Source organism: Hemibagrus wyckioides, linkage group LG28 (genome assembly GCF_019097595.1).
Source record: "Hemibagrus wyckioides isolate EC202008001 linkage group LG28, SWU_Hwy_1.0, whole genome shotgun sequence".
NCBI classification, from domain to species: domain Eukaryota; kingdom Metazoa; phylum Chordata; class Actinopteri; order Siluriformes; family Bagridae; genus Hemibagrus; species Hemibagrus wyckioides.
The window spans coordinates 16,268,256-16,296,244 of record NC_080737.1 but is presented as its reverse complement, the minus strand read 5'-3'; the positions used below and the strand labels follow the sequence as shown (position 1 = coordinate 16,296,244).

The 27,989-nt window shown below is 37.7% G+C and overlaps 2 protein-coding genes across 7 annotated transcripts; both read left to right on the top strand.

The window, feature by feature from the left end:
• The first annotated feature begins 67 nt into the window (after window positions 1-67).
• Window positions 68-10,896, top strand: LOC131348040 (guanine nucleotide-binding protein subunit alpha-14-like). Its single transcript, XM_058382592.1, has 7 exons — window positions 68-1,474; window positions 5,068-5,252; window positions 5,616-5,773; window positions 5,884-6,012; window positions 7,203-7,332; window positions 7,415-7,568; window positions 9,868-10,896. The coding sequence occupies exons 1-7, from the start codon at window positions 1,351-1,353 to the stop codon at window positions 10,056-10,058; spliced, it is 1,071 nt and encodes a 356-aa protein (XP_058238575.1). The 5' UTR covers window positions 68-1,350; the 3' UTR covers window positions 10,059-10,896.
• A 2,632-nt stretch (window positions 10,897-13,528) lies between these two features.
• On the top strand, window positions 13,529-27,604 carry prune2 (prune homolog 2 with BCH domain). 6 transcript variants are annotated; one of them, XM_058382587.1, is made up of 12 exons: window positions 13,529-13,721; window positions 18,840-18,928; window positions 19,291-19,497; window positions 20,774-20,950; window positions 22,089-22,191; window positions 22,278-22,409; window positions 22,488-22,574; window positions 22,660-22,758; window positions 23,870-23,956; window positions 25,889-25,927; window positions 26,071-26,112; window positions 26,203-27,604. In XM_058382587.1, exons 2-12 carry the CDS (start codon window positions 18,874-18,876, stop codon window positions 26,228-26,230), a joined length of 1,056 nt encoding a protein of 351 aa, XP_058238570.1. In that variant the 5' UTR covers window positions 13,529-13,721; window positions 18,840-18,873; the 3' UTR covers window positions 26,231-27,604. The 6 variants fall into 6 exon arrangements, with proteins under 6 accessions (XP_058238570.1, XP_058238569.1, XP_058238565.1 ...); XM_058382586.1 differs by lacking the exon at window positions 13,529-13,721 and adding an exon at window positions 15,616-15,943; XM_058382582.1 differs by lacking the exon at window positions 13,529-13,721 and adding an exon at window positions 15,970-16,300.
• Window positions 27,605-27,989: the final 385 nt, after the last annotated feature.

The following is a 27,989-nucleotide window of genomic DNA, read 5'->3' as shown; positions in this document are numbered from 1 at the left end:
GACTGTAAAGTAAGCATGCACACAATAGAAACAACTGTTTAAGTAGTAGGTTTTTATTATCCATATTGTTGTTATTTCTTGTATTTTTTTTTCCCTCCAAATGCACTATATTGTCAAGTTTTGGGACACCCTTCCAAATCACTAAATTCAGGGGTTGGGCTCGGCCCCTTAGTTCCAGTGAAAGGAACTCTTAAGACATTTTAGATGATTTCATGCTCCCAACTTTTTTATGGGAACAGTTTGGGGATGACCCCTTCCAGTTCCAACATGACTGCACACCAGTGCACAAAGCAAGGTCCATAAAGACATGGAGGAGAGTTTGGTGTGGAGGAACTGACCTCAACCCTGATGGGGATGAATTGGAGTGGAGACTGAGCCACACCTTCTCGTCCATCATCGGTGCCTGACCTCATGAATGCGCTTCTAGAGAAATGGTCAAAACACACTCCTAAACCTTGTGGAAAGAGTTGAAGCTGTTATAGCTGCAAAGGGCGGGCCAACTCCATGTTAAATTCACGAGCAGGTAAAGGCAGGCATCCTAAAACTTTTGGAAATATAGTGTATTTGTGGGAAATGAATTAATCTTTGCCCACAACTATTATGTGTAAACCGATCTCTTGATCCGTACAGAAGACAACGTCCTCTACTCACAAACCGAAGTAACTCGAAACCAACAAACTTCTGGAGCTTCTCAATATCTGAGTAGGAAAACATAAGTAGTTGGACTTGAATAGCGAGATCATACAGCACATTCCTTTCGTGTTCACTCAGCTTGATTCTGGGAAGCACAATGAGGTGTATTCGAAAACAAGTGTAACTCGATCACCTGGATGTTCTGAATGAACGGTACTCCTCCTTTTGGATCTTTCTGGAACCGAATTGAAATTCTTATGTCTTTTATTTTTCACTGCACCTGCGTTTCCATTCAAACATGAACCTGAGCTTCAGAGTGCTGTTCCTGAACTGTAACTTAGATTATACCTATATTATGTCAAACACTGTCACTAGAACCATTCACCTTTCTAATCTCCAGGAATAAATTATTCCTGTTTATAATCCATAATGCGTCGTGTTACTATTCTTTAACTGCTTAGGGTTAGGGAGAGCAAGAAAAAAAAAAAGGCATGAGAAAGGAATGAGGAAGAATTACATTTACTCCTGTCAGGTAGGTGTTGTCTTTTAACACGCCCGGTTCACACCATTAGGAGTGACACGTTTCGTCTTCTAGCCAGTTTGTGTTATAACCTTGCAAGATACGTCCTTCGTAATAGGTTTTGTTTATTTAATGAAGCGTTCCGAAGTCTTTTTCACCTGAAACGTTTTTTTCTGGAACCCGCATTTTCTTCTGTGATGGGTTGGTGGTGTTGTTTGACACGTGAAGAACAAGAAGCTCGTAGAATCCACCAAGACATCGAGAGACAGCTCAGAAAGTCCCAAAAAGAAGACGGGAAACAGGTGAAGCTGTTGCTTTTAGGTACGTTGATATCTTTACGTGTTTTATAGCTAGGGTTTTCCGTGAAATGTGATTTTCTTGGGTTGTCCCGATGCGAATAAATTCAAATCCACATCCATCTCCTGTCTGTGGCCCTGAAAACCTGCTGTTTGTGGCATATTTGCATCTTTCGAACCAATAAATCGTGCGTTATTAACTAACGAAAAGCTCAAAATGTTAGTGTGCTGGTGTAATGTCATAAGGAGTTTGTTCACTGATAGAGAATGCTCATGTGGGTGATGGAAGAGATAAACAATAAAATGTCTGATGTTCAGTTTGATAATGTTCCTGCAGTGCTGGGGAAGTAAAAAAAATGACAAATATTTTGTATGTGAAGGTCTGTTTTTAAAAGTCTGCTTTACTTTCTATATTTTATCTCGCCCAATTTACCTGTATCTGAATCTGCATTCGGATTTCAAATGGGCGGGGCCTGGCTCAGAAGGTTTATATTTTGAAAATGAACTACTTATAAGCTTTAGCACACTGACTGAAAAAACCCCATCTACATCACTCCAGTTCATAACTGCTGTTGTCTATCTCATTCAGAAACCTATAGATAAATCTATTTCACCAAATATAAACACATTAGTAGCCCAAATGAAACCACTGCACCATGACCAGGTCATTAGTAAGAAGGAACCTTATGAAATTGTTGTCTAGCAAATCAGGTTCATGTTAATCAATGCACTTTTTCATCATCATGACCTTCATGTATGACCACTTGCCTTTATTTGTCACATATACATTACAGCACAGTGAAATTCTTTCTTTGCATATCCCATCCTTGGAGGTTGGGGTCAGCCATGATACAGCACCCCTGGAGCAGAGAGGGTTAAGGGCCTTGCTCAAGGGCCCAACAGTGGCAACTTGGAGGTGCTGGGGCTTGAACCCCCAATCTTATGGTCAAGGAGCCAGAGCCTTAACCACTTGAGCCACCACTGCCCCCCATAGTACTCTACTATATTAGAATCAGATAGCTTCAAGCTGATTGATATATCCATTACTTGAACGCAGAGTGCACATGAACAACCCCAAAGGCACACTGATCACACGACATACTTTAAATTCTTAGCAGTGTAGCGAAAAGGGTGAACTTGCATTTCATTACTTTTCACAAAATCAGAAGGTTTTGAGAATGTTTGAAATGGTGCATCTCTTGCTTCTTATGCCTCCAGCTTCACACGATACATCGGGAATAATCCACGCTCGGGTTTTGTGAGCCGGCCGACGTGAAACAAGAGTAGTCCGGTATATACCTGAAACGTGACTATGCGTAGAGGCATGTGTGTATGGTTCACACGTTCGCCTTTCTATCTAATGTACATCTAGCGCATTGAATGTGACAGTCCAGATGACACTGCAGATCCAAAACATTCCTGTCGATCCAGATTCCAAGTCTATCTGTAAAATATTAAGCTATTTCATGCACCGTGAGGGTAAACAAACCAGCTCTGTTTCCCTTTCCACCGCCGTCGTGATAACGTAGACTTTGTATTTATCAAGGCAGTTTGTGTTAGCTATTACCCTTCAGTTAGCTTCCATCAGTTACTTTCAAGCTAGCTATTATAATAGAGATAAAGAATAAAGCTGAGCTATTAAGCTATTAGCTTCATTTAAAGCTGTTAGTTTAGTATAGTTAGCATACTGACAGCTAGATATTAGCACTTGGCTAGTTTGTGTTGTGTTGTTTTAGTCTAATCATTCTAAGGAACATGGGAAAATGTTAATGTTTACTTGATGAAAAAGAACTACTTTTAAGTATGTACAAGTAAATTTACTCGAGTTTTTCTTTTTTACACACAATTTTAAAATAATGATCTGCTCATTACATTCTCTAGATTTCTTTATAATCATGAATTTATAAATTCATAATTGGACATTTTAAGCACCAGGTAGCTTTAAGGACATGATTTAAATCACTAACATGTCTGAACTTTAACATGTTGCCATCAAAATAAGAGCTAATGTCCATTTCTGCGGTCAGTTTGCTGTTGTGTACACTGTGTATTTACTGAGGCACTTTGTATTGTTCATCTAGCTATTAGCATTCAGCTAGTTTGTATTGTCAGAGTGGATCTAGTCAGCTAGCTGTTTGAGAGATTAGGATTATAGCTGATGGTATAGTTAGTGTGGTAACAGATATGTATTAGTATTTAACTAGTATGTAGCATCATGCTAGCTGACAAGAATAAGGCTGTTTTTAATAATAGTAAAAAAAAAAAAAGAATATAGGGCATATAGGGAAAATATGGTGGAAAATTGCAAAAGAAAAATAAATATATGAAACATGGAGTAGGTAGTATTTGAAATCAGTGCCTGGATCTGAATATGGTACAGTGGTGTATATAAATAAGAAGATAGAATGTTATATATACACTGATCAGCCATAACATTATGGCCTAATATTGTGTTGGTCCCCCTTTGGCTACCAAAACAGCCTTGACCTGTCAAGGCATAAACTCCACTAGATCCCTGAAGGTGTGCTGTGATATCTGGCCGCAATATGTTAGCAGCAGGTCCTTTAAGTCCTGTAAGTTGCGAGGTGCGGCCTCCATGCATCGGACTTGTTGGTACTGCACGTTGTCCAGCTCAATTGGATTGAGATCTGGGAAATTTGGGAAAACCATTTTTGCTTTATGGCTTGGCGCATTATCCTACTGAAAGAGGCCACAGCCATCTAGGAATACCGTTTCCATGAAAGGGTGTACATGGTCTGCAACAAAGCTTAGGTAGGTGATACATGTCTGCAATGTACAATGTATTCCCGCACGTTTCTATCAGAACCAGCATTAACTTCTTTAGCAATTTGAGCAACAGTAGCTCGTCTGTTGGATCGGATCACACGGTCCAGCCTTCGCTCCTCACGTGCATCAATGAGCCTTGGCTGTCCATGACCCTGTCACTGTTCCTTCCTTGGACCCCTTTTGATAGATACTGACCACTGCAGACCGGGAACACCCTACAAGAGCTGCAGTTTTGGAGATGCTCTGATCCAGTGGTCTAGCCATCACAATTTGTTCCTTGCTCATTAAAATCGCTCAAATCCTTATGCTTGTCCATTTTTCCTGCTTCTAACATCAACTTTGAGGACAAAATGTTCACTTGGTGCCTAATATATCCCACCCACTAACAGGTGAGGAGCTCATCAGTCTTATTCACTTCAACTCTCACTGCTCACAATGTAAGGCTTGATCAGTTTATATGGGTTTTATGTAAATGGATATTATCTTCTGAATACATCTGCTGGAAAATTTTTACGTAGTAGATGAATGTTATAAAGTTGGTCATAATTTGACCAAAAACATGGCGCAAGATAAGAACATCAACCTCAGAATTACTGGCAACGTTATTTTTTATTTTTTAATTAATTTATGTGAGATCTAACCTCAGTCTAAGTAACGTAAGTAAATTTATTTGTAATGTCCTAGATAGATAGATAGATAGATAGATAGATAGATAGATAGATAGATAGATAGTACATCTTACCACAAACCTGTCCCTATTACACAGGGTCGCAGTCACATGTCTAGAAGCCAGATAGCTAAGTGTCTATAATAACTGGCGAATGTCTATAGGTACAGGCGAGAGTGGAAAAAGCACCTTCATCAAGCAGATGAGGATCATCCATGGAAAGGGCTACACGGAGGATGACAGGAGGACCTTCACCACACACATCTTCGAGAATATATTTTCTGCAGTGCAAGCCATGATCGAGGCCATGGACATGATGAAGATCCTGTTCACAAATGAGAAAAATACAGTAAGCGCTCGACCCGAGCCTGTACACACACAACCACTCTGAAGTCAATAAGACTAATACAAAGGATAATAGACTTCATATGTTTACATATCGCCTTATCACATAACACAAAGGTGCTCTGCAGACACAAATAATAATATACAATACAAGCAACTCCATATTTATTGGCACCCTTGATGAAAATAATGCATGTGCTGTCTTAACAACCTCACAGACTCTTGTAGAGGAAGAAACCTAGCTAGCTAATTTATGAATAATTAGGTTTATTTTCGATCATTTAGTGTCATTATTTTCAAAGCGAAAGAAAAATATTAGCTAAATAGTGAAAGGGGGATGGATTTTTAGGTTGTTTGTGTGTTTCAGGGTTATGCTGCGATGCTGCTTCAGGTGACGTCATATAATACGATGAGCTCTATGGATAAGGGACATGCCGAGGCTATAAGCAGCATGTGGGGAGATCCCGGGATGCAGCAGTGCTATGAGCGCAGGAGAGAATACCAGCTCCCTGATTCGACCAAATAGTGAGTCAGCTCTTTGTATAACTTACTATAATCCACTCATTTCTCAAATAGATTCCTTGTACCTCGTACATTCTGACCTATGGTTGTAATTATTTGTTCTGAATTTGCAGCTACCTGGATGATATCGAGCGAATATCATCTCCCCTTTACGTGCCATCTGAGCAGGACATTCTCCGAGTCCGAGTTCGCACTACTGGAATCATCGAGTACTTCTTTAACCTTAGCTCCGTTGTATTCAGGTGAGATGTTGAAGAAAACTAGGTTCAGGTTTATGAGATGTGTTCAATTTCAATTCAATTCAATTTTATTTGTACAGCGCTTTTAACAAAGAGCTTTGTCTCAAAACAGCTTTACATGAGAAACGACATAAGAAAACAACAAACATATAAACAGACAAACAGACAGACAGTCCTAGATGTTATCCCAAGTGAGCAAGCCTGAGGTGACTGAGGCGACTGTGGCAAGGAAAAACTCCCTTAGATGGTATGAGGAAGAAACCTTGAGAGGAACCAGATTCAAATGGGAACCCATCCTCATTTGGGTGACAATTGTGTGATGCAGATACAGCATGTGTATAATGTTATGTAAATCAATAAGGAGGTTGTTGTCCACAGCGCTGCTTGAATATCCCAATCCTCTCAAGCAGAACCCGGCTGGAGATGGTCCATCTCCGGATGCCCCTGGAGCCGGCACAGTCTCTGTATGCCTCGGGATGGGTAGAAGAAGGGAAACAATGGAACAGCATTAGTGTAGCTGCTGTTCATAATATTAGCAGTACTAGATGATAATGTGCATTTAATCAGATGTACTGGAGTACAAGGTTATGGGATGTGTTAAATGTATGCCAGGCTGAAGAGAGAAGTCTTTAGTCTACATTTAAACTGGGAGACTGTGTCTGAGCCCCGAACACTGTCAGGAAGACTATTCCAAAGTTTTGGAGCAAAATACGAAAACGCTCTACCCCCTTTTGTGGACTTTGATATTCTGGGAACTACTAGAAGTCCTGAATTTTGTGATCTTAAAGAGCGTGGTGGATTGTAACGTGTTAGGAGACTGGAGAGATAGGTGGGAGCTAAACCAATCAGAGCCTTGTACGTGAGTAGTGCTAATTTATAGTCACTTCTAAACTTCACAGGTAGCCAGTGCAGGGATGATAATATTGGGGTTATATGATCAAATTTTCTTGATCTGGTAAGAACTCTGGCGGCTGCATTCTGGACTAACTGTAGCTTGTTTATTGAAGATGCAGGACAACCACCTAGTAATGCATTACAGTAGTCCAGTCTGGAGGTCATGAATGCATGAACTAGTTTTTCTGCATCAGATACAGATAAATAAATGTTCCTAAGCTTGGCAATATTTCTAAGATGGAAGAAGGCTGTTTTTGTGATATTGGAAATATGTCTAAACAGCTGTGATGTTATAACAGGATGGTTGATGTAGGGGGTCAGCGCTCAGAGAGGAGGAAATGGATCCACTGTTTTGAAAACGTGACTTCTATCATCTTCCTGGTGGCACTGAACGAGTATGACCAGGTCCTGTACGAGAACTCTAAAGAGGTGAGATGCTCTTCAAGACGGACTCACTTTTACTTCAAAACTGAGAGACGCGTCTGAAACGATGCACTTTGTCTAATCATAGAATCGTATGGAAGAGAGTAAAGGAATCTTTAAGCAAATCGTCAACTACCCGTTGTTCCTGAGGTCCTCCATGATCATCTTTTTCAACAAGACTGACCTCCTTCGAGAAAAAATCTCCAAATCCCACCTCGCAGACTACTATCCTGAATACACCGGTGAGACACATTCTACACGGCAATGTAAAACTTTCCGCTGTGCTGAAATAAAAAACACAGTATCCGTCATTTTACAGTATTAAACTATATTATCTACAGCGGTACATGTATACAGAAATACCGTAATTACTGATTTACACAACTGTACCTACATTAATTTATTAAATAAATCACATTTTTGTTATTTTTCATAACAGTATTGGCAATAAAAAAAACCCCGGAAAACAACACTTTTGTATGAGGCTTAAAACATTTTTTAAAGCAAAGAGCAGACATTTGTCTGTAATTTTTATTAGTTTTCTTTTTTTTTTAAATGAGAAAACCTTTTAAGAAAATATAAATTAACAGATAATTAACAAAGCAGGAATTTTAACATTCTTTTAAATGTGAAATCGAACTGATTATGGACAAATTTTTTAGAAATATATTTTAAAATGACCCAGAAACTGAAAGAGCCTGAAAACAAATGTTAAATAAATAAATAAATAAATAAATAAATAAATAAAATAAAATAAAATAAAATAAAATAAAATAAAATAAAATAAAATAAAATAATTATGTTAAAAAATTATGTTATTAATTGTGGTCTTAGGTTAGTACTGGTTCTTCAGCATATTACTCAGCCTAAAATGACCAAATAAATAAATAATAAAAATAAAAATAAATAAATACCCCTACATTTGCTGTATTACGAGAAATACCAAAGGTAAGAAAAGCCTAAAAACTACATATAAAGTCACACACTACTGACTTATCATATTTTCATAGCACAAATAATCATAACACAAATAATCATATCTGGCTTTTGTTTATTAAAAATCCCACAGACAGGCACAAACGTCTGTCCCCATCATCACATTAAACACTGCGGAGAAGTTAAAACGTGTTTACTAGATTTAGAAACTTCTAGAACGTAAAAAAAAATGAGTGTGGAAAAATATCAATCCCAGGATGCAATGTCTCTCCAGAGTGATAGTACAGATAGAGCAGAGTGGGAAAACGCTGTACTGTATATTTACAGCGATTCTGTAAAAGACACATCATGTTACTGTTTAAATGGAAATACAGTGAAATACAGTTAGCTAATAAAGCTACTATTAATGCTTTCAGGCATTTTAGATGCTACTGAAAGACTCAAAGACTGATATTTCACATTTTATTTAATTGCTTTTATGAAAAGAGGCAGTGGATCTCTCACTAGTTGAAGAATAATAATAAGCAGTTAGATATCAGGACGGATCACAGGCCTGGATAACAGAAACAACGATAATCCTAGCTAGCTAGATCTAGATAGTTCGATAGTTGGCTAATCAGTTTGTTTTTTGCTAAGAATCATGGTGAAGCAGCTAAAAGAGTGTAGCAAAAACAGCTAGCTAAAGAACTAGCACCGGTAGCAGGAAGCTGTAGCCATGCTGTTAAACCGATTAGCTGCAGTCTCAAGCTACTGAAATATATTTCTAATTTGTCGTCTCGTTTATCCTCCCACACAAATTAGAATCCCTCCAGATTAGATTTCTCCCATCTCCCACACACAGCTTCAGGGTGTGGCAGTGGTTATTGTGGCTTCTTTCCTCAAATCATTTTTCCTTGCTGATGGGTGTAACGATGTTTAGTACGACTGAGAAAGAAAGCGGCGTCAAGTGCTCGGTCCTGCTAGTTATTCAGTAACAAGAATAAAACAGGAAGGTTGTAGTGAAGCTTTCGTTGGTGGTAGGGTTTAGCAGTTACTCCTGTAATGAGATGTGAAACACTTCAGTGGCTAAAAGCTGTTCATATGACTGGAGAGTGGTTTGAGGTACAGAGAATACTGTAGATTAGTGATATTTTAAGGAAACAAATGGTTAGTGGGTGGGATCTTGTCTTGAAGCCTGTGGTGACAGAAACGACTAGAGTGGATATAAAAATGGACACACCTCTGAGAAAATCTGCAGAGAGTCCAGTAAATATGATGTCATTTCCAGTCAGGAAACATAGTGAGGATTGATGCTTCCTGGTGTTTGCGGTGTGTTGTGGGATCTTTAACAGCCCTTACAATCTTTGTAAAGATTGTAAATTTCCCATTGGGATGAATAAAGTATCTATCTATCTATCTATCTATCTATCTATCTATCTATCTATCTATCTATCTATCTATCTATCTATCTATCTATCTATCTATCTATCTATCTATCTATCTATCTATCCATCTATCATGGCTGACTCCCAGATCAGTGCCCTGACTACTACTCCTTTTTGTTTATTGCTATATTTTGTAAGCAACACTACCCATAACACTGTAATCCTTTTTCTCCTCCACCAGGCCCCCAGAATGATGCAAACGCTGCCATGAAGTTCATTCTCAGAATGTATGAAGCTCTGAACTCTGACACATGCAAGCGCCTGTACTCTCATTTCACTTGTGCCACAGACACGGAAAATATCCGCTTAATTTTTTCAGCTGTGAAAGACACCATCATGAGGTCCTACTTTGACGAATACAGCCTGACTTAGAACAGCTATCGCTTTCATTTTGATATTTGATGTTAATTTATTCACTACTGTTGTTTTAGACGTCACATTCCCTTAAAGAAGAGTCCCGAGTGTTTTCTTTTATTTTTTTTCTTTCTTCCAGATGTGATTTCTTTCCAGATGCATCAAAGATTTTTTTTGTTTGTTTACAATGATGTACATATTCTATTTTTTATGTGTGATCATATTATTTCCAGGATATCACGTGATTACTTGAATTCAGATTAGCAGATTCAAGGCGATCGTGAGCGCATCTTCACATCAACATATGATCACAAATGAAATGTACTTGAACTTTCCTTAAGGGTTGTGAGTTTTTGTATAGATGATGGATATGATTAGTTTTATGTGTTTTAAATGTTTCTGTAATCCTACAGTGTAATATTTCCAATGCTGAGGTTAAAACACATTGTCCCATCAAGAAGCTGAAACTTTTCAACATTCAGGAACTGTTTTTATTTTCTCCAGAATAAGTGTAGATGTGGAGCAAAAAAAACCTACTGTTTATAGGGTATGCCAATTGATGTTTCCAAATAAGCCATATTTATATTTACCCATTCTTAAAACACATTTAAAACAAATTGCATAATAACATTTTTTGTAATTGAGCAGTTAGCAAAGAACATGTTATGTGTTGTAGTTCTGAATATGTCCATTAGGTGGCAGCACTGTATTTGGGTCGGTCTACTAGTAATCACTGTCACCCGGCTCAATTCAGTGAGTCATATCATCTGACTCAACTCAGCAATAAGAATCGACTCCTCCAGTGTACCAAGCGACTCACATTTTATAAAAACCTTTAAAACAATTGTTTGATAGCCAGTAAGGCACCAAAAGGATCAGTATATGCTTTAATGTTTTTAAAGCATTTTTAATTCAATTGCACAACAAGAGTAACAGAATTGCCTCCGTACAAAAAAAAAAAAAAAACACGACTCGGTTGTTTGAGTCGATTCTTTCAAATGAACGCTGACAGCTGGTTCAAACATTATTGAAATATATTTTATAAAATTCATTGTAAAGCAATGTTCTCCGGGTTAATTATGAGGGTAGGATTAAACAATATCAGACCTAGTTTGGCACAGATTTACCAATCATAAATAGCGCAAACTAGCAATGAGCCGTTTGGAACCCGACAGAGTCGACTCCTACTGGTGATCCATGGCTAGATGACCAGACTAACACAAACGAGCTTGAATTTCAAGCTGGGACATGAAAACGGAAATTTTAGACGCCTGGTGTTTCTATCTAATCACTGATCAATGTTGAACCTTCTCTTTAAAGAACCGAATCAAAGAGCCGACTCATTCTCACCATCAGTGGCACCTACAGTATGTTGATGCACAGTGCTGTTGGCTTAGCGTTTAAGCTGTTTATAGAACCTGAGAGCAGGACACAGATTTGTTCATAAGCACGGCTTAAATACCACTAAACTGATTTAGAGAATGTATTTGTTCATTATTAACTTTTCGTATAGGCCAGAAGTTTGGCTTAACAACTAACTAACTAGTGTTTGTTTCCTAGTAAGGTAGCTAGCTATTACTGACAACTAACTGATCGAGCCATGTATTTTACCACTGAATAAATGAGTACCAAAACTCCATCTAACATGCCACTGGATATTAAACAAATATTGTTTTTTAGACATACAAATATAAATCTTGGCTTTTTTTAAAATTTATTTGTTATAATGTAGAAAAAGGAACGCTGCTGTAGATTTTACACCAACTCTGTCTTATTAAATTGTAAATGCTGCACATTTTAAAATGTGCTGCACATTAATAAGCGTTTCAAGTATAAATATGGCTATGTATCGACACCTTGGACTTGTAGGATATAAATTGTTATTTTTTATTTTTTTGTAAATTATTCACATTATTTATTTACAGTTAAAAAATACAAATCAGAAAAGTTGTATCTGCTCTGCTCTAGAGATGGCAATGCCTCATGTATGATAAAAAGATAGACGAAGCGTAGCAGTGGGTCACATTAAAACACTTGAAGTTGCAGTGAAAAAAAAAAGCCATGTTATTCCATGTCTTAAAGTACGAAAGAATTTTTTTTGTCTACTTAAACAATTTAGTAAATAATTTATTGAGGTGTTCGAGGTGTGTAGAGTTAATATCGTGTTATTTACTGTGGTGCTGTTGGTGCTCTTATGGAGCGTCTTGTCTTGTTTCACTAAAAATATTTTTCTGTGATTAAATTCATTTAAATGAAATATCCTCATATTTCCAATATCTCTCGTGTTATTTTTTATCTTGAGAAAGGATGAAAATTCACACGATTCGTTTTTTTGTGTGTTGTTACAGTTTAAAACCACCCTTTATCCTAGACTATTGTGTTTATTCTTTTATTTCTAAGCTCTGCTTCTGATCCTCTGTTCAGTTGTCTTTACCGCCCGGCCATAGCGATGACCTTTGGACCAGTGGGAGAGATTAAGTGCAACCTGATCGTCCAAGAAGGACCTGGGACACGGAGGTGTGCTGAGATAACTACAGCAAATAACCATTTTATAAATGAACCATTTTCTTTTAAAGTTGATTTTGGTGGGCGGAAACTCGAGTGCTGCTTTGAAACTCAAAATACAAACAAATACGCTCACCACGCCTTGCAAAGCCACGCCCCCAAAAGTCATACTTGTGTGTGTGTGTATAGGCTATGAAGCCTGAATGATCCAGAGCTTTATGGATTTTCATGGGCATGACGTGTCCTGAAATGGTGTTGAAATCATGATGCTGCTCGAATGTAAGAATATTATAATATTTTTGAGGCTGTGGCTAGATACTGGTGCTTCAGTGATGATGATGATGTTCTATGGAAAACAGATGTTGATCAGAAGACAGGCGACGTACAGCAACACCGTAATCTCCTCTCAGCATGAAACATGGTGCTGGTAGCATCCTGGATTTCGTGGCTGCATTATGGAAAGCTTGCCATTTTTGAAGAAAGTATACATTCTTCAAGTTATTTTACAGGAACATTTCAGGGTAGCATTGTCATCTATAGCAGAAATATTGACAGACTTGAAGAATTCATCTCAAGGCTGATCAGCTGCTATAAGAAACATTTGCTTACGTGGAGGTTATTGCTGCTGAAGGAAGTTTTAACACAACGATTCACTTCATTTTTCCTGTGAATGATTAATCTGTATGCAAAATTCACTTCATAAAACTGGTAGAGTTTTGCCTGATTTCAAGATCAGACCTCATGGTAAACGTCTTCGTGCAGAAATCCAGGCAAGGTTAGAATTTCAGCTGGATTTTACAGGACGAAATTGAGAAGGAGTAAATAAAAAACGGATCAGTTTTATTTATTTACATTGCTGTGGTAAAGAGACGATTGTGACGCTTACAGTGAACGTTGTTGTGTTTGTCATTTATTAGGTCTGTTTCTGTTGTAACAAAAAGAGTTATTATTTATTCATTTATTTGAATTATGTATTCATTTATACCGTCAACTTTGATGGTAATTCTGCATGTTTGTGTTCCACATTTGATGTCTAGGAGTGTCACTGTCTGTTTATTGTCTTTCTGGTTAGCTGATGTAACTAGTTGTCACGGTGATGACCTTTGGATTTTAAGGGGGAGGTCAGCCAGGAACGTTTACTTCCTGATTGTTCAACACGATTCTGGATTTCAGAAGGTGAGAACCGAACATGACACAGAGCTGAACTTAACGCTTTCTTTCACTTTGCACACTTTGTACAGTACGACTGAGCAGGAGATAGTGCTGTAATGCTTATTGGTCAGTTATATATCAGATATCGTCTTACAGATTGCGTGAGACGCTGTGGAAATGACCGATGATAACAGATGGAGTGTGAGCGGATGGAATTTATTTCAATTGAAACCAAGTTTTCAGAGGTTGATCTGTTGTCTCCATAGTGCATAGAGTGTGTGATTTGTTGCTTTGTGAAGGGATTAATGCATTATATTGAACTTCTAAACCATGAAAAATGGTATTCTGTGGAATAATATTTGCGTGTTAGACTTATAGTTAAGGCTTCAAAGCTTTTCAGAATGGTTCTATGGGGAACTCTGTCTGTTGTGTGGACCTACATGCAACCGTTAAAGGCTCCATTAGATGGAGAACCAAATAACCCCTTAAACATATTCAAGGTTTATTATTATTAATATTATTGTAGAAAATGAGTTTCTTTGGATAGTTCTGTATTTTATAAAAAAGTTGTACTCAGAGCTCTGTTTCTCTCTTTAAAGTTTTACACAGAATCTTTTTAAACACAATGGTTTCCTCAGTTGCTTAAGTTAAGCTGTCTTTATTTGTCACATATACATTACAGCACAGTGAAGTTCTTTCTTCACATACTCCATCCTTGAGGGTTGGGGTCAGAGCACAGGGCCAGCCATGATGCAGCATCCCCTGGAGCAATGTGGGCTGGGGACCTTGCTCAAGGGCCAAACTGTGGCAGCTTGGTGGTGGTGGTGGTGCTTGAACCCCCGATCATCTGGTCAACGGCCCAGCGCCTTAACCACTTGAGCCGCCACCACCAGTGCTTAAGCCACAGACGCTTCTAGGTTTTCTTTATTAATCAGTAGATTAAAGTATGGATTTGCAGGTTGTAGGTTGTAGATTGTAGGTTTGGGGGGTTTTGAAGAAATTTGATTCTATAATAAACAATCAGATCTAAAATCTAAAATCTCAAATATTGTTTAGATTCAAATTTATGACAAAATTAAAATAGTAAAATTAAACTCAACGTTGACTGAGTTTATCAGTTTAGCCTTTCTGTGTGGAGTTTGTTCTCCCCGTGCCTGCGTGGGTTTCCTCCGGTTTCCTCCCACAGTCCAAAAACATGGTCATTAGGTTGATTGGTAATTCTAAATTGTCCATAGGAGTGAGTGTGAGTGTGTGTGGTTGTCTGTCTATACTGTATGTGTGGCCCTGTGATGGACTGTTGACCTGTCCAGGGTGTGCCCCTGCCTTTCGCCCAATGTGCGCTGGGATAGTCTCCAGCAGATCCCTGTGACCCTAATTAGGAATAAAGCGGGTATAGACAATGGACGGATGGATGAATATATTCATGAGCAAAATAAACACAAAACATCGTTTTATTTTTTCAAGCTAAACGTTTTAGATTGGCAATACAATTTGAAAATAAAGCACAAAATGTTGGAATTAAAAATTTCAATAAAAAAATCAAAATATAGCACAAAAAGGTTAGATTTACTTTGTTTTTAAACCCAAGCTTAAAATTTAAAGAGATAAAAATGTAAAATTATTTTTAAAAAAATGTAGATTTTTATTCTACAAAATATCTCACTGAAATGATTAAATACAATTTGAAGCAAAAAATAAAAAATGAAAAGGTTAGATTTACATAATGTAAATCATGAGGCACAAACATCCCACAGTTTAAACCCCATGTGGATTTTCAGCTCAGTGGTGCAGCACAAATGTGATCTCTTTATTCTTGGAATCAGCTGTGATCACACCCCCCCTCAACCTCTTTCTTCTTTATTCCGCCTGTTTTCTCTTCTCACCTGCGCAGTCGGATTCAGACTCCTCCCTTATTTACACAAATCGCTTCGTTCCCCTTCCTGCTGTCCTCCTTTGGCTGCACGCTGACGCTCGGTGCTGTTCGAGCTGCACTCATTCTTCTGTGCCTCAGCCTCACAGAGCAGCCTCAGGCTTTTATTTAGTGCTGGAGAGGTCACATGACTACAAAATGGTGGAGGCTGTTGGTGGGTGAGCTGAGCATCTCTGTAGCTGCACCGAGGAACCTCACACACACACACACACACACAAACACACACACACACACACACTCATGATCTCTGAAACCGGGAGCAGCAGCGAGAGAGATTGAAGGATTAAAAGGAAAGGAGAAGTGTGTATCAGCAGTGGTGAGTGACTGATGTGTGATGATGCACTGAATGAAGAGACAGATAGACAGAGAGAGAGAGAGAGAGGTTGTGTTTGCCTCTTTATAAGTGCTGAAAGAGAAACAGGAGACATGGGAGGGGCAGCTGCTTAGAGAGAACCGGTTCTGTGTGTGTGTGTGTGTGTGTGTAGGGTGGTTTAGTTTCAGCATCATGTATGGTGCATGTAATATGATGTGTGTCCCTGTGCATGTGTGTGTTTAATCAGTTGACGTTTTCGGTTGAACTGCCGAATCGTGGGTTTATTCGCTTTCTATTTATTCTATGGTTATGTAAATTTGAAGAATTTTGCATCCAGCTCAAGCATTTGCCTCTGACTGTGTGAGTACACAGTGTGTGTGTGTGTGTGTGTGTGTGTGCATGTGAAAGCTGAGTTGGACGAGAATCCTAGAGAGGGAGGAGGGGAGCGAGGGATGAAAATGAGCCGCTGACGTAACTTCCCTTTTGTGAGACTTAAAAAGGACTCTTTAGTCTTTTTCATTATTATTAATATGAAATTATGAATTCTTGACAGATGAAATGATCTCTTCAGATGATGGAGAATTTCTATTTTGGGATTCTAATTGATCCATTTTTTGGTCCCGTCTGTAAGCCTTCTGTTATCAGATGCATGTCTCACATCCTTCATAAACACGTTTCAGTCTGTAGAGTGTGACGTGATCTTCGGATACACTGTTTTTTTCGGAGAACCGGTTCTGCTGTGCTCCGGTTCTGTTCTGGATATTTATACACTTGCAGTAACACAGGAAATGGCCTATATACAGGAGGAGGAGGAGGTTTGATTTAACAGCATGCTCATAGTCAGACTTTAAACAGTATTCATTCACAACATTATCAGCATTCTTTATGCACAACAAATGACGTCATCCCTCTGAATTCAATAGACAACAAAACATGGAATGATAAAGACTGAAAATCTACAAAAACATCTTTGTGTATGGTGCCTTTTTATTCATTTCTTCATCCAGAAGGCGAACAGAGACAGATCCAGTCCATGTCATTTCATTAGAATTTAATGAGCTGGATATAAAATGTGTTGTGCTGCCAATTATTCATTTACTTACAAGCTTCATAGTCATCTTACATTAATTTACATTAAGACCGAGACAAGAGTAAATAAGCCTTTAAGGTCATAGATGAAAAATAGATAAAAGTATTGCATATACAACCAAGGAGTTTGAGTATTTTCACCCTAATGTGTGTTTTTACAGATGCACAAATTAACAGACAAAATAAACCATAATTAGATAAGATAAACAATAAACATGACAAAAAAACAATTAACACACAAAATAAATAATAAACAGGCAAAACAAACAATTAGCAGATAAAATCAACAATAAATAGGAACAAATAAACAATCAACAGGGAAATAATAAACAGGAAAAACAAACATTTAGCAGATAAAATCAACAATAAACAGGAAAAAAATAAACAATCAACAGACAAATAATAAACAGGTAAAACAAACAATTATCAGATAAAATCAATAATAAACAGGAAAAAATAAACAATCAACAGACAAATAATAAACAGGAAAAACAAACAATTAGCAGAAAAAAAACAATAAATAGGAAAAAATAAACAATCAACAGGCAAATAATAAACAGGAAAATCAAACATTTAGCAGATAAAACCAACAATAAACAGGAAAAATAAACAATCAACAGACAAATAATAAACAGGTAAAACAAACAATTAGCAGATAAAACCAACAACAAACAGACAAATAATAAACAGGCAAAATAAGCAATTAACAGATTAAATCATTAAGTACTTCACCTAAGGGAAAATAATACCTTGTAAGAAAAGTGTAATTATATATGTGTGTGCATTATGTACATTGTATGTACAACAATGATATACAGTGTACATACAGATAGTTGTTGTTGTGGTTGTTCTTTCGGCTGTTCCTTGTTTTCAGGGTCGCCACAGCGGGCCATTTGGTATGCATGTTTCGATTTGGCACAGGTTTTACACCGGATGCCCTTCCTGACGCAACCCTCCCATTTAATCCGGGTCCTGGCACTGAGAGTTAACTGTTCAGTGGCTGGGTTAGCGCTCTGCCCGGGAATCTAACCCGGGCTGAGGCAATGAGAGCAAGGGATCCTGCCGCTAGACCACCAGGAGGCCTAGTGTATCTATGAATTAACGATTATGTACATTATAATTATATTATACAGAGAAAATGTAGCAGATCTAGCAGTGTAGTGTAGTGAAAAAAACTGGTTCTGAACCTGCTGCTTCTGGTGCAGATGGTCCTGTATAACTTCCTGGATGGAAGGAGTTGAATAGTTTGGGACTAGGGTGGGAGGATTCCTTGATTATTTTGTGTGCAGACATGTACTGTGGAGAAGACACTCAGGGGCAGGTAGTTGGGTGCCAATGACGATACGCTTTAGTGTGTCTGAAATATCAGGTCTTTAGAATTAGTTTCTGGTTTAATGAACTGCAGGATAAAAGCAATATCACACTCGCAATCGTGTTTCTGTGGTGAAAATAAGCACAGCTGTGATCAGCTGCAGGACACGACCTGCCTCAGGCCTCATTATTACGGCTGAATCAAACCCCTGCTGCTGTTTAGTATAGCAGAATTCTTACTTGTGGAAAGTTGCTTAATTATCACTTATCTTATGGCATCTATGAGTAGTCATTTCCTCACCTTTTTTCCACCCGGTTTTGAAGTAAATAGATAAAACCGCAAGCTTGTCATGCAAACTGCTCTGTTTCTCATGTCTGAAAAGGTGGACACTGGAGACTACTTATAAAATGCTGTGAGATGGTAAAGATGCTGTGGTTCAACAAATCATTACATGTTAAAGATTTAACTATACAGCAGTGTTTGTGTATAATCCTGCAGATCCTCCTTCTCCCTGACCCCCGGTAATGAGGGGATGGAGCAGCCTCCTGAACACAAGATGAACTCTGAGGGGGCAGAAGGCAGACCAGGTCAGTCTTTGACCATGGCACTTACCTACAACACATTTCATTCTTTATGTCATTCATTTAATTGATTTTTGCATTGTGTTTCAAATTTCAAATCTCTTTGACATATATATATATATATATATTTTCAAAATTTGTTAGAAATAAAATATGTTAATAAAATAACATAATTATTATTATTATTATTATTATTATTATTATTATTATTATTATTCCATGAACTCTGATTAGGCCAGGTTGAAAACCCGCCACAACCCTCATATTATAGCTGGACTAAAAACAGTATGATTATTTTAATTATATATTATATAATAAATATATTAATTATATATTTAATGCAGTCAAATTCCCCTCTGACCTCGTAGCTCCTCCCACTACTCTGCCACTGAAGGGTGATGAAGGCGGCTCTCAGAGGAAAAAGCTCTCAGCCCCTCGCATCAGCCTCTCGCTAGATCAAAGCGAAGACGACCTGTTCGACACGCCTGATGACCTGGACATTAACGTGGACGATTTGGACACACCGGACGAGGCGGACATCCTGGACTACACTGATCATGAGTTGGACTGGGAAGGTGAGACCCAAATGACATTATTAAGTTATTTCTAGACCAAGTGGAAAAATATTGGCTCCCAATGACTTGTCATCCTTTCTATAACTTTACTGTTGTCCTTGACTAAATATAAGGCTGCACTCATACAGTGCAAACATCAATTTATCATCCATTATAATGGATAGAAATCTGTGGAATAAATAAAAATGCGTCAGCAATCGGAGTCAGGATCATTAATGCTGTTTGGCTGTTTCGTATCTACATATCCAGGACCTTAGGTTTAGCTTCTGCTAAAAGTGGGATAATATTTTAATATCTTCAAACCTCACTACACCAATCCCATGGATTGGTCATATATCCAAATCAACACAATTGGACTAGATAAAAAAAACAGACCAGTCTGTGGATCTGGATCTTATTAATAACCTTGTGTGGATTTTAAGAAAAAACTAAGAAAAGAAACCTTTAATCTTAAAACCAGTTAAAATGTCCTTTATTGGTAATAAATGGAGTGTCGCAAGAAAGCTGTACAAGTTTCTGCAAATCAGCATCGTGTGTGTTTTTGTATACAGTATACATGGCCGAGAAGCACAAAAAAAAAATCAGAAAACCATAATAGCAACTCAAAAAACATGAGGGCAATTCAGACAAACCGGAAAAGGTAGGTGTAGTAGACCAAACTATTCCAGATTAAAGGATGTAAGGAGTGTTATAAGAGCAGAGCTGCGTTCATACACACACTAATCCACTTTCTACTGCTGCAGCCTGCAGGACTTCCTGTATATATGTAATTGACAGATGTCTCGTCCAATCAGCAGTAAGAATTCCATTTGCAAACTATACCTACCTTTTTCCAGTTTGTCTAAATTGTTGTTGTGTTTTCTGATTTGTTATTTTGTTTTGCACTTCTTGGCCACCGTAAGTATCTACTGTAGGTATAGTACATGAATAGTATAGATCACTGTCATCACTAGAGCTGAAAATTTTGAGGCCATTCTCAAATTCCATCTCTGGACGTTTTCTATATTGACTTGCACGTGATGTTTGCGCTCTTCAACCTGTCTTGATCTTGATTAAAAGTAATTCCTTCACCTTAATATACATAGACACAAGGCATGAATAAAGCCAAATAGTTGAATTCAAGGTTTAAATAATGGAATTGATGATTTTTAGTCTCGATCTTGACTTGTCCTCGACCCTGGTAATTACGCCTTGGTCTTCACTTGTTGGTATCCAGCCTTGACTCTTGATCCTTTGACCTTCTTCTTGTCTAAACATCTAAATCTATTTTGTTCAGAGCCTCAGGAATCTCAGAGAGCGCCAGTGAAGGAGGAGAGTGAACCCATCCCTACATACAGCTCAGAGGAGGAGCGACAGGACTCCAAACTCTGGAGGACTGTCATCATCGGGGAACAGGAGCACCGCATCAATATGAAGTGCATTGAACCTTACCAAAAAGTCATCTCCCATGGAGGTATACACTCTGACAGCACACACACACACACACACTATTGTAGCCAACATGGTCACCTTCTGGAAAACTGGATGGGGTTGTAGTTTGAAAGTCGTGATCTGAACGATCGGACCGAAACAATGAATCTGTTCTACGAGAGACTTCATGACTGTATTTAAGTACCATTTTAAAAAGATTTCTTCCATACTTAAGTATGACTGAAATATCAACACTCAAGAAAGAACACACCTTTTACTCGTTACATTACTCGTTAACATTTAACGTGCTCCGTATCAATTACAGACACCTTGAGATTTTGTGTCGCTTTTGTGGTTTTGGAAAATTGTTCTGTTAAATTAGCTAGCTAGTTGCTTTGAAAATAAGCCTGTTAAACTAGCTAGCTTGTTGTTTTAAAAAATTAGCTTGTTAAATTAGCTAGCTAGTGGTTTTGAAAACTAGCCTGTTAAATTAGCTAGCTAGTTGTTTTGAGAACTAGTCTGATAAATTAGCTAGTTGTTTTGAAAATTATTCTGTTAAATTAGCTAGCTAGTTGCTTTGAAAATAAGCCTGTTAAGCTAGCTAGTTGTTTTGAAAATGATCTTGTTACATTAGCTTGGGTGTTACATTATGTGAATTAATCTATTAAATTAGCCAGCTAGTTGTTTTGAAAATGAGCCTGTCAAATTAGCTAGCTAGTTAAATTTTGTAAATTAGCTTGGTAAATTAGCTAGATAGTAAAGCTTTGTGAACTGTGATCTGCTTAAGTGAAACCGTTAGTTCGGTTTATAGCTAGCTAGATTAATTTACTAAATGACCTTAGATCTTCTGGCTTGTTTTGTTTTGAACCGCTAAGGTAAAGTTTCAACTTGTCTGAGTTAGCAGAATATTTCTCTTATTGATGATTGCACATGATGTAGGACATGTGGTCAGCTTTTCATCAGTTAGAAAAACCTTGTCACTCTTGAATAATTGAGTATGTTTAAAATGTAGACCTAGAAAATTTTTTCCTCATCCTTACTTTTAACTGAGTACGATTCTGAAATTCTTTTACTTCATTACGTTTTCCATCCCTGCAGAAACCTTTCACCAGGAGACTGCAGACATAATTCATTCCTGTATGACGGCATCTTTTGTAACAGCGCTTTCTCTTCTTTAAAAGGCTACTATGGGAACGGTGCGAATGCCATCATTGTATTTGCTGCTTGCTTCCTTCCGGATAGCGATAGCGAGGACTATCATGAAATAATGGAGAACCTCTTTCTGTGAGTTGTATCACCAATCCGTATTCATTTACTTTCACTGTTTTTCTTTTCTGTAGCTGTAATATTAACAGTAATCCAATGCTCAGGTATGTGATCAGCACTCTGGAGCTGATGGTAGCGGAGGACTACATGATCGTCTACCTGAACGGGGCCACGCCTCACAGGAGGACGCCTGGTCTCGGCTGGCTGAAGAGGTGCTACCAGATGATCGACAGGAGGTAGCTGACAATAATACATTTCTTTTTGTTTAAACAAATAAAAATCTTCCAAATCTGACTCTGAAATCTGCTTTTCAGGCTCCGAAAGAACCTGAAATCTTTTATTATTGTTCATCCTTCCTGGTTTATCAGGACTATCCTAGCCATCACCAGACCCTTTATCAGGTAAAAGAACAAGAGATTAAGGTATAATATGTCATTTGTATACTATTTTTTGTGCTTTACATTTGCTTGTTTCTAATCCCTACAGTTCAAAGTTCAGCAGTAAGATTAAGTATGTGAACAGTTTAGCAGAGCTGGAAGAGCTAATCCCTATGGAATACGTCCATATTCCCGAATGCATCATCAAGTAAGTCAGAATTTATCCCGAACTCATTGTGCACTTAGTAAAAAATATAATAACACATGACGGGCCATGCAGCAGGAGGAAAATAATCCACGCCAGGGTGTTGTGATAGTGGATTATTTTCCTCTAACAGCATTACTGTTTCTGTATTTTATTCCTCTTATACCACAGCAAAATTGCCGACGATTACATTTGTATTACTTCCTGAATGGCATAGTTTATAGAACGTTCACAAAACAAGTTGCCTTTTAATCACGTTTAGCTTTTCGTGTTAAAACCTTGCAATCAGCTTTAAATTGAATTAGCTAGCTGTGAGTTTGTCAACTGCTTTGTTCAATTAGATCAATAGTTCATTTCCGTAACTTATCTGTATAAATTAGCTAGCTTGATAAATGTGTTAAATTAGCTAGCTAGTCAAGATTTGTAAACTTAATTAGCAATTGTTAATTAGCATGCTAATTTTGTTTTTCACACATTTACTCCAAAATGGCTATAAAAGCATACATTTTGCATACATTACGTAACGTATATTGCGTTACTGAGAAACCAGACAGCACTGACACTGGAGACTCCTTCCTGAAATTCCAGCTCTCAGTTGCTTAATTTTTATCAACGATTATATGCTTTTCTGTGTAACATCATGTTTGTAAATCTTTATTTTTACTCACATGTATAGATTATATGAAGCGTGTGCCTTAACTACAAGACCATGTGTACAAGAGCGGTTACTATAGAAACGCTGACGTATCCGAATGAGCGATTTATTACAGAAGTTAGAGACGCTGTTACAGATCTTCTGATCTGAGAAACGATCCACGCTGTGGTATAACCGGTCTAAAAGCAGACTGTTCAGTAAATTCAGCTGAAGTGATTAATATCAGCATGTATTCATTCTATTTTATCTTACTTTCTATGAGACTGTTTTGTCTGTTGCACTTACAGTCGAGTGCAAAGGTTTGCGTCCGTCATGGGTTTTTGAACGGAAACATCAGCAAGGTGGTGGTGGGTGTAAAGTGGTGGTGGTTGTTACATACAATAAGATATAAATCCTAAACCTAATGTAAAATCAAGGTGTCATCTAAACAAGTTTTATCTGCACCTTCTCTATCTTCAGAACATGTCGAGATGGGAGGGTGGGCTGTAGGGAAGAGGAGCGAAAAGCTGCACAGAGGATACAAAAAAAGAGGTTGGAGGTTAAAGGGTGGGCATACGAACGATCTCAAAATACACTCCTTGCACATGATGATGAAGTAAGGTCTATGATCTATGTCTCTGTCTTCTTCCTTTTTGACTTAAGGGTGTGCAAACTTTTGCACTCGACAATATGGCACTCGGTGTGAGTTCTTTTGGTTTGGCGGATGATCTACATAAACAGTCTTGAGGTGTCAGTGTGTTCCTGAGAATCATCCACGAGCCCTGACAATCTGGTTTCCATGGTAGCGGGTGCTAATGTGCCGAAACGAGTGCTAACGAATGCTGTTTTTTTTCCTTCTTCTCACATCTCTCACGTTCTTGTCTCTGACCTTGTCTTCCAAACACAAGAGTTGTGGGAAGAAAAGGTTTTTGCATGACTTAGATATGTTCCTATGTTTTCAAGAATTATAAAGCTTGCGTCATTTGTTTGTGTTTGTTGGAGTTTTCGCTGATTTGTGCTCTACAGTATTATTATTTGGGGATATATCAGATATACTTCATTACAGGTCTTTACAATGCATTAAACCTCAAAACGTTTCGTTTAACCAAGATTAATTAAAGGATCAGTAATAAACTCTTTATGAACATATACAACAGATGAAGATTACTGCTATATATTTGTTAATATATTAAATAGGAAATAATTAAACACTGTGGGGTTTGCTGCTGCAGTAATATAGTAATAAAAATCATTCCCATGGTTAATAACATGCTGATTTTTATGCAGTGTGTTTGTGGGCCTGTTTCCATGCTATCAAAATAATCTATTAAAAGTGGTCCAAGGAAGGAACAGTGGTGAACCGGTGACAGGGTCATGGACGGCCAAGGCTCACTGATGAACGTGGGGAGCGAAGGCTGGCCCGTGTGATCTGATCCAACAGACGAGCTACTGTTGCTCAGATTGCTGAAGAAGTTAATGCTGGTTCTGATAGAAAGGTGTCAGAATATACAGTGCAGGATGGGTCAGGGCTGTTCTGGACAACACAATATTAGGCAGGTGGTCATAATGTTATGCCTGGTCTAAATATATATATATATATATATATATATATATATATAGTTGCCCTGGCTTTTATTTCTGCAGCAAAACCCAGCAGCCTTCATTATGTCTGAAAAGTGCTCTGTAATGTATTGTGATGCTTTCTTTACAAACAACTTATTTTACTTTTTTATTAGAAAATAATGGTTGTAAATATAAATAGTAATGCAGAAAATATAAAAGAAGCATTTTTTGCACAATTTGTACCGAATAGAAATAGGATGCTTAAGACTTTTTACACTAGTGTATGATTTTCCTTCATGAGGCATAAAACTTTGTGTGTAAATGTACTTGAAAACACCTGAATGTGACAGAAAGAAGTAGCACAAGTAAGTAGAAGTAAGAAAAGAAACGCTCAGTGATGTATTTTATGCGTGTTATTTCTTCTTCTTCTTCTGGCTTTTCCCTTGAGGGGTGGCCACAGTGAATCATCTCCCTCCACCTATCCCTATCTTCTGCATCCCCAACACTTGCACCCACTAGCTTCATATCCTCATTTATTCCATCCATATACCTCCTCTTTGGCCTTCCTCTTTTCCTCCTGCCTGGCAGCTCCATGTCCAACATTCTCCTACCAATATACTCACTCTCCCTCCTCTGAACATGTCCGAACCATCTTAACCTGGCCTCCCTAACTTTGTCCCCCAAACGTCCAACATGAGCCGTCCCTCTGATGTACTCGTTCCTAATCCTGTCCAATGCGTGTTATTTAATATTCGTATTTTATTATTATTGTGGATGTGGCTGAAGATTTCCTTTTATATTCTCAAATGGGCTGCTATTCATCTGCCTCAAATTGTCGGAGGAGGTGCTTTTGGGTTCATGTAAAGAGTAAATGTAGCTCCTGAAGCAAGTCCTGAGATTTTCCAACCAATTTCTTTTCTTCTTTGACCTCTACAGACTCGATGAGGAGTTACAGGAAGCAGGAGAGAACTCGAAGTGAGTATCAACGTCGCTATGATTTTAATTTTAATCTGATTTACTGTCTGATTTCTAAACATGGCTTTGGATTCAGGTGAAATTTTTTATCTGGATTATCGACGTCATTCGGAAATCAATCATAATAAATTCCTCCTTTGTAGAATCAACAGCTTCCTCCAGGGACCTGATGTGCCACAGCCTGAGTGAGTGTTTTATTCAAGAGCATCATTGTCTATTTCCTCTGTTGCATGTTTCTCTAACCATAATCCACTTTTTCTTTTTCTTTTTTTTAGATCTCAACCCAGTACAAGCAGCTTCTAAGCCAAGGGCGCAATGAAGGAATGCATGGCTGTGTGTGTGTGTGTGTGTGTGTGTGTGTGTGTGTGTGTAATAAGAGATAATGCGAAAGCTGGATTTTACCCCCTAAATATATCTACTGCCCAAAACACACTTCCTCACACACACACATCATCTCACGAACTGGTTTCCAGCACTGACCAGTCACAGCCGTGCATCGTTTCTCTCAGACGGACATCTTTTTACATCTTCTCGTGATACGCCTTCCTTTTCCTTTACTTTTTAAATATGCATGGACAGCAATAATATCATGTATGATATCATGCTCACACTCATACACACACACACACATACACGACATTATCATGTAGTGGAATAAGAACAACACCTCGGTATCTTCACACGCGTGTTCTTGCTCGGAAATCCTGGACGACGGAATCATTTTTCTAGCATCGACGCTTAAATAGTCTTTTAAATCTTTGTAGAAATTGATGTTACTGCAAAAAAAAAAGAAAGAAAAGATGATTAGGAATAAGATGAGGTTATACATCAGCACTTGTTAAGCCTCACCAGCAGACTTTTATTTCTCTGATATCAGGGGTGGACAAATCATACACTTAGATAGATAGACTGATAGACAGACAGACAGATACATAGATAGACAGATAGATAGATAGACCTGGTTAGAAGCACTGAAGCTTCAGCTAGACTGAATGAAGTCTGATATTCAGGTGGGATTCAGGTTAAGTAAAGTTAATAAGGAAAGGTTTTTGTTGTTGTTTGTTAAACCGACTCAACTGATGATCTGGATATATCTTTTTACTGATTTGTCCGCCTCTGTAACCTGGTCCTATAGCCTATAGTGTTTAAAAAAAAAAACCTCAGTGTATGTGTGTGTGTGCGTGTGTTTTCATTCACAGTGTTTGCCACGTGAAATATATATAAATATATATATATATATATACAACATCGGAATTAGCCGAGTAAATCCCCCCAGCATGCAGAGTCAGACTCCTAACATGTCTCTCGATGTAGCTCCTGTGTCTACATTCTGTACCAACACCTTGTTGAGTGTGAACGTGTGCGAGTTGTTTGTACGTGTGTTCGTGTTTCGGTTGTGCGTTTGTGTGCCATTCGGTCTCTCAGGTTGCCGTAAACAGGAAATGACCTCACAGGCGGACGAAGGACAATACAGCTGCAAAGCACAATATCCACATCTCTGTGGTGTGTGTATGTGTGTGTGTGCGGGCGAAGGCATGTCACTGCATGTCTCCTAGTTGTTAATATATTAAAAAATGTGGTCATTTGGAATAAAGCTAAAATATATATATATTGGAACAGACCCAGAGGCCTTGTAAAATAATGCAGATCATATCAATAAATTTACCTCTAATCTGATTATGAAGAGTGATTTTTTTTTGTTGTTGGTTTTATATCTTTTAGTTTTATTTTATTTTGTTTTTTAAAATATGTTTTCATTTAGAGTTTGCACTCCTTAAGGTTTTTAAAAAAATTTATATATATTAATTTATAATATTAAAAATAATTCTCTGAAATTCCATATTAAATTATATATGACTTATTAAATTAAGATTTTAATTAAACTTATAATTAAGTCCTTCATCCAAAACATTAAGCGAATAAATACTACTCCTAATACTATTACTAATAAAAAAGAAATACATATATTTATTTAATTAAAATAATAATAATAAAAGTTATCACCATCACCAAGTTTTAAACAAGCTAACAAACAAACAAATTAAAAATATTTAATAAGTAA

Coding starts and splice junctions, on each gene's coding strand:
- LOC131348040 (XM_058382592.1), top strand. CDS start 1,351: ATGGGTTGGTGGTGTTGTTTGACACGTGAAGAACAAGAAGCTCGTAGA. Junction 7,333..7,414: donor TGTACGAGAACTCTAAAGAG/GTGAGATGCTCT, acceptor GTCTAATCATAG/AATCGTATGGAAGAGAGTAA. Junction 7,569..9,867: donor CTACTATCCTGAATACACCG/GTGAGACACATT, acceptor CTCCTCCACCAG/GCCCCCAGAATGATGCAAAC.
- prune2 (XM_058382582.1), top strand. CDS start 16,170: ATGTGTGTGTTTAATCAGTTGACGTTTTCGGTTGAACTGCCGAATCGT. Junction 19,498..20,773: donor TCATGAGTTGGACTGGGAAG/GTGAGACCCAAA, acceptor TATTTTGTTCAG/AGCCTCAGGAATCTCAGAGA. Junction 22,192..22,277: donor ATAATGGAGAACCTCTTTCT/GTGAGTTGTATC, acceptor TCCAATGCTCAG/GTATGTGATCAGCACTCTGG.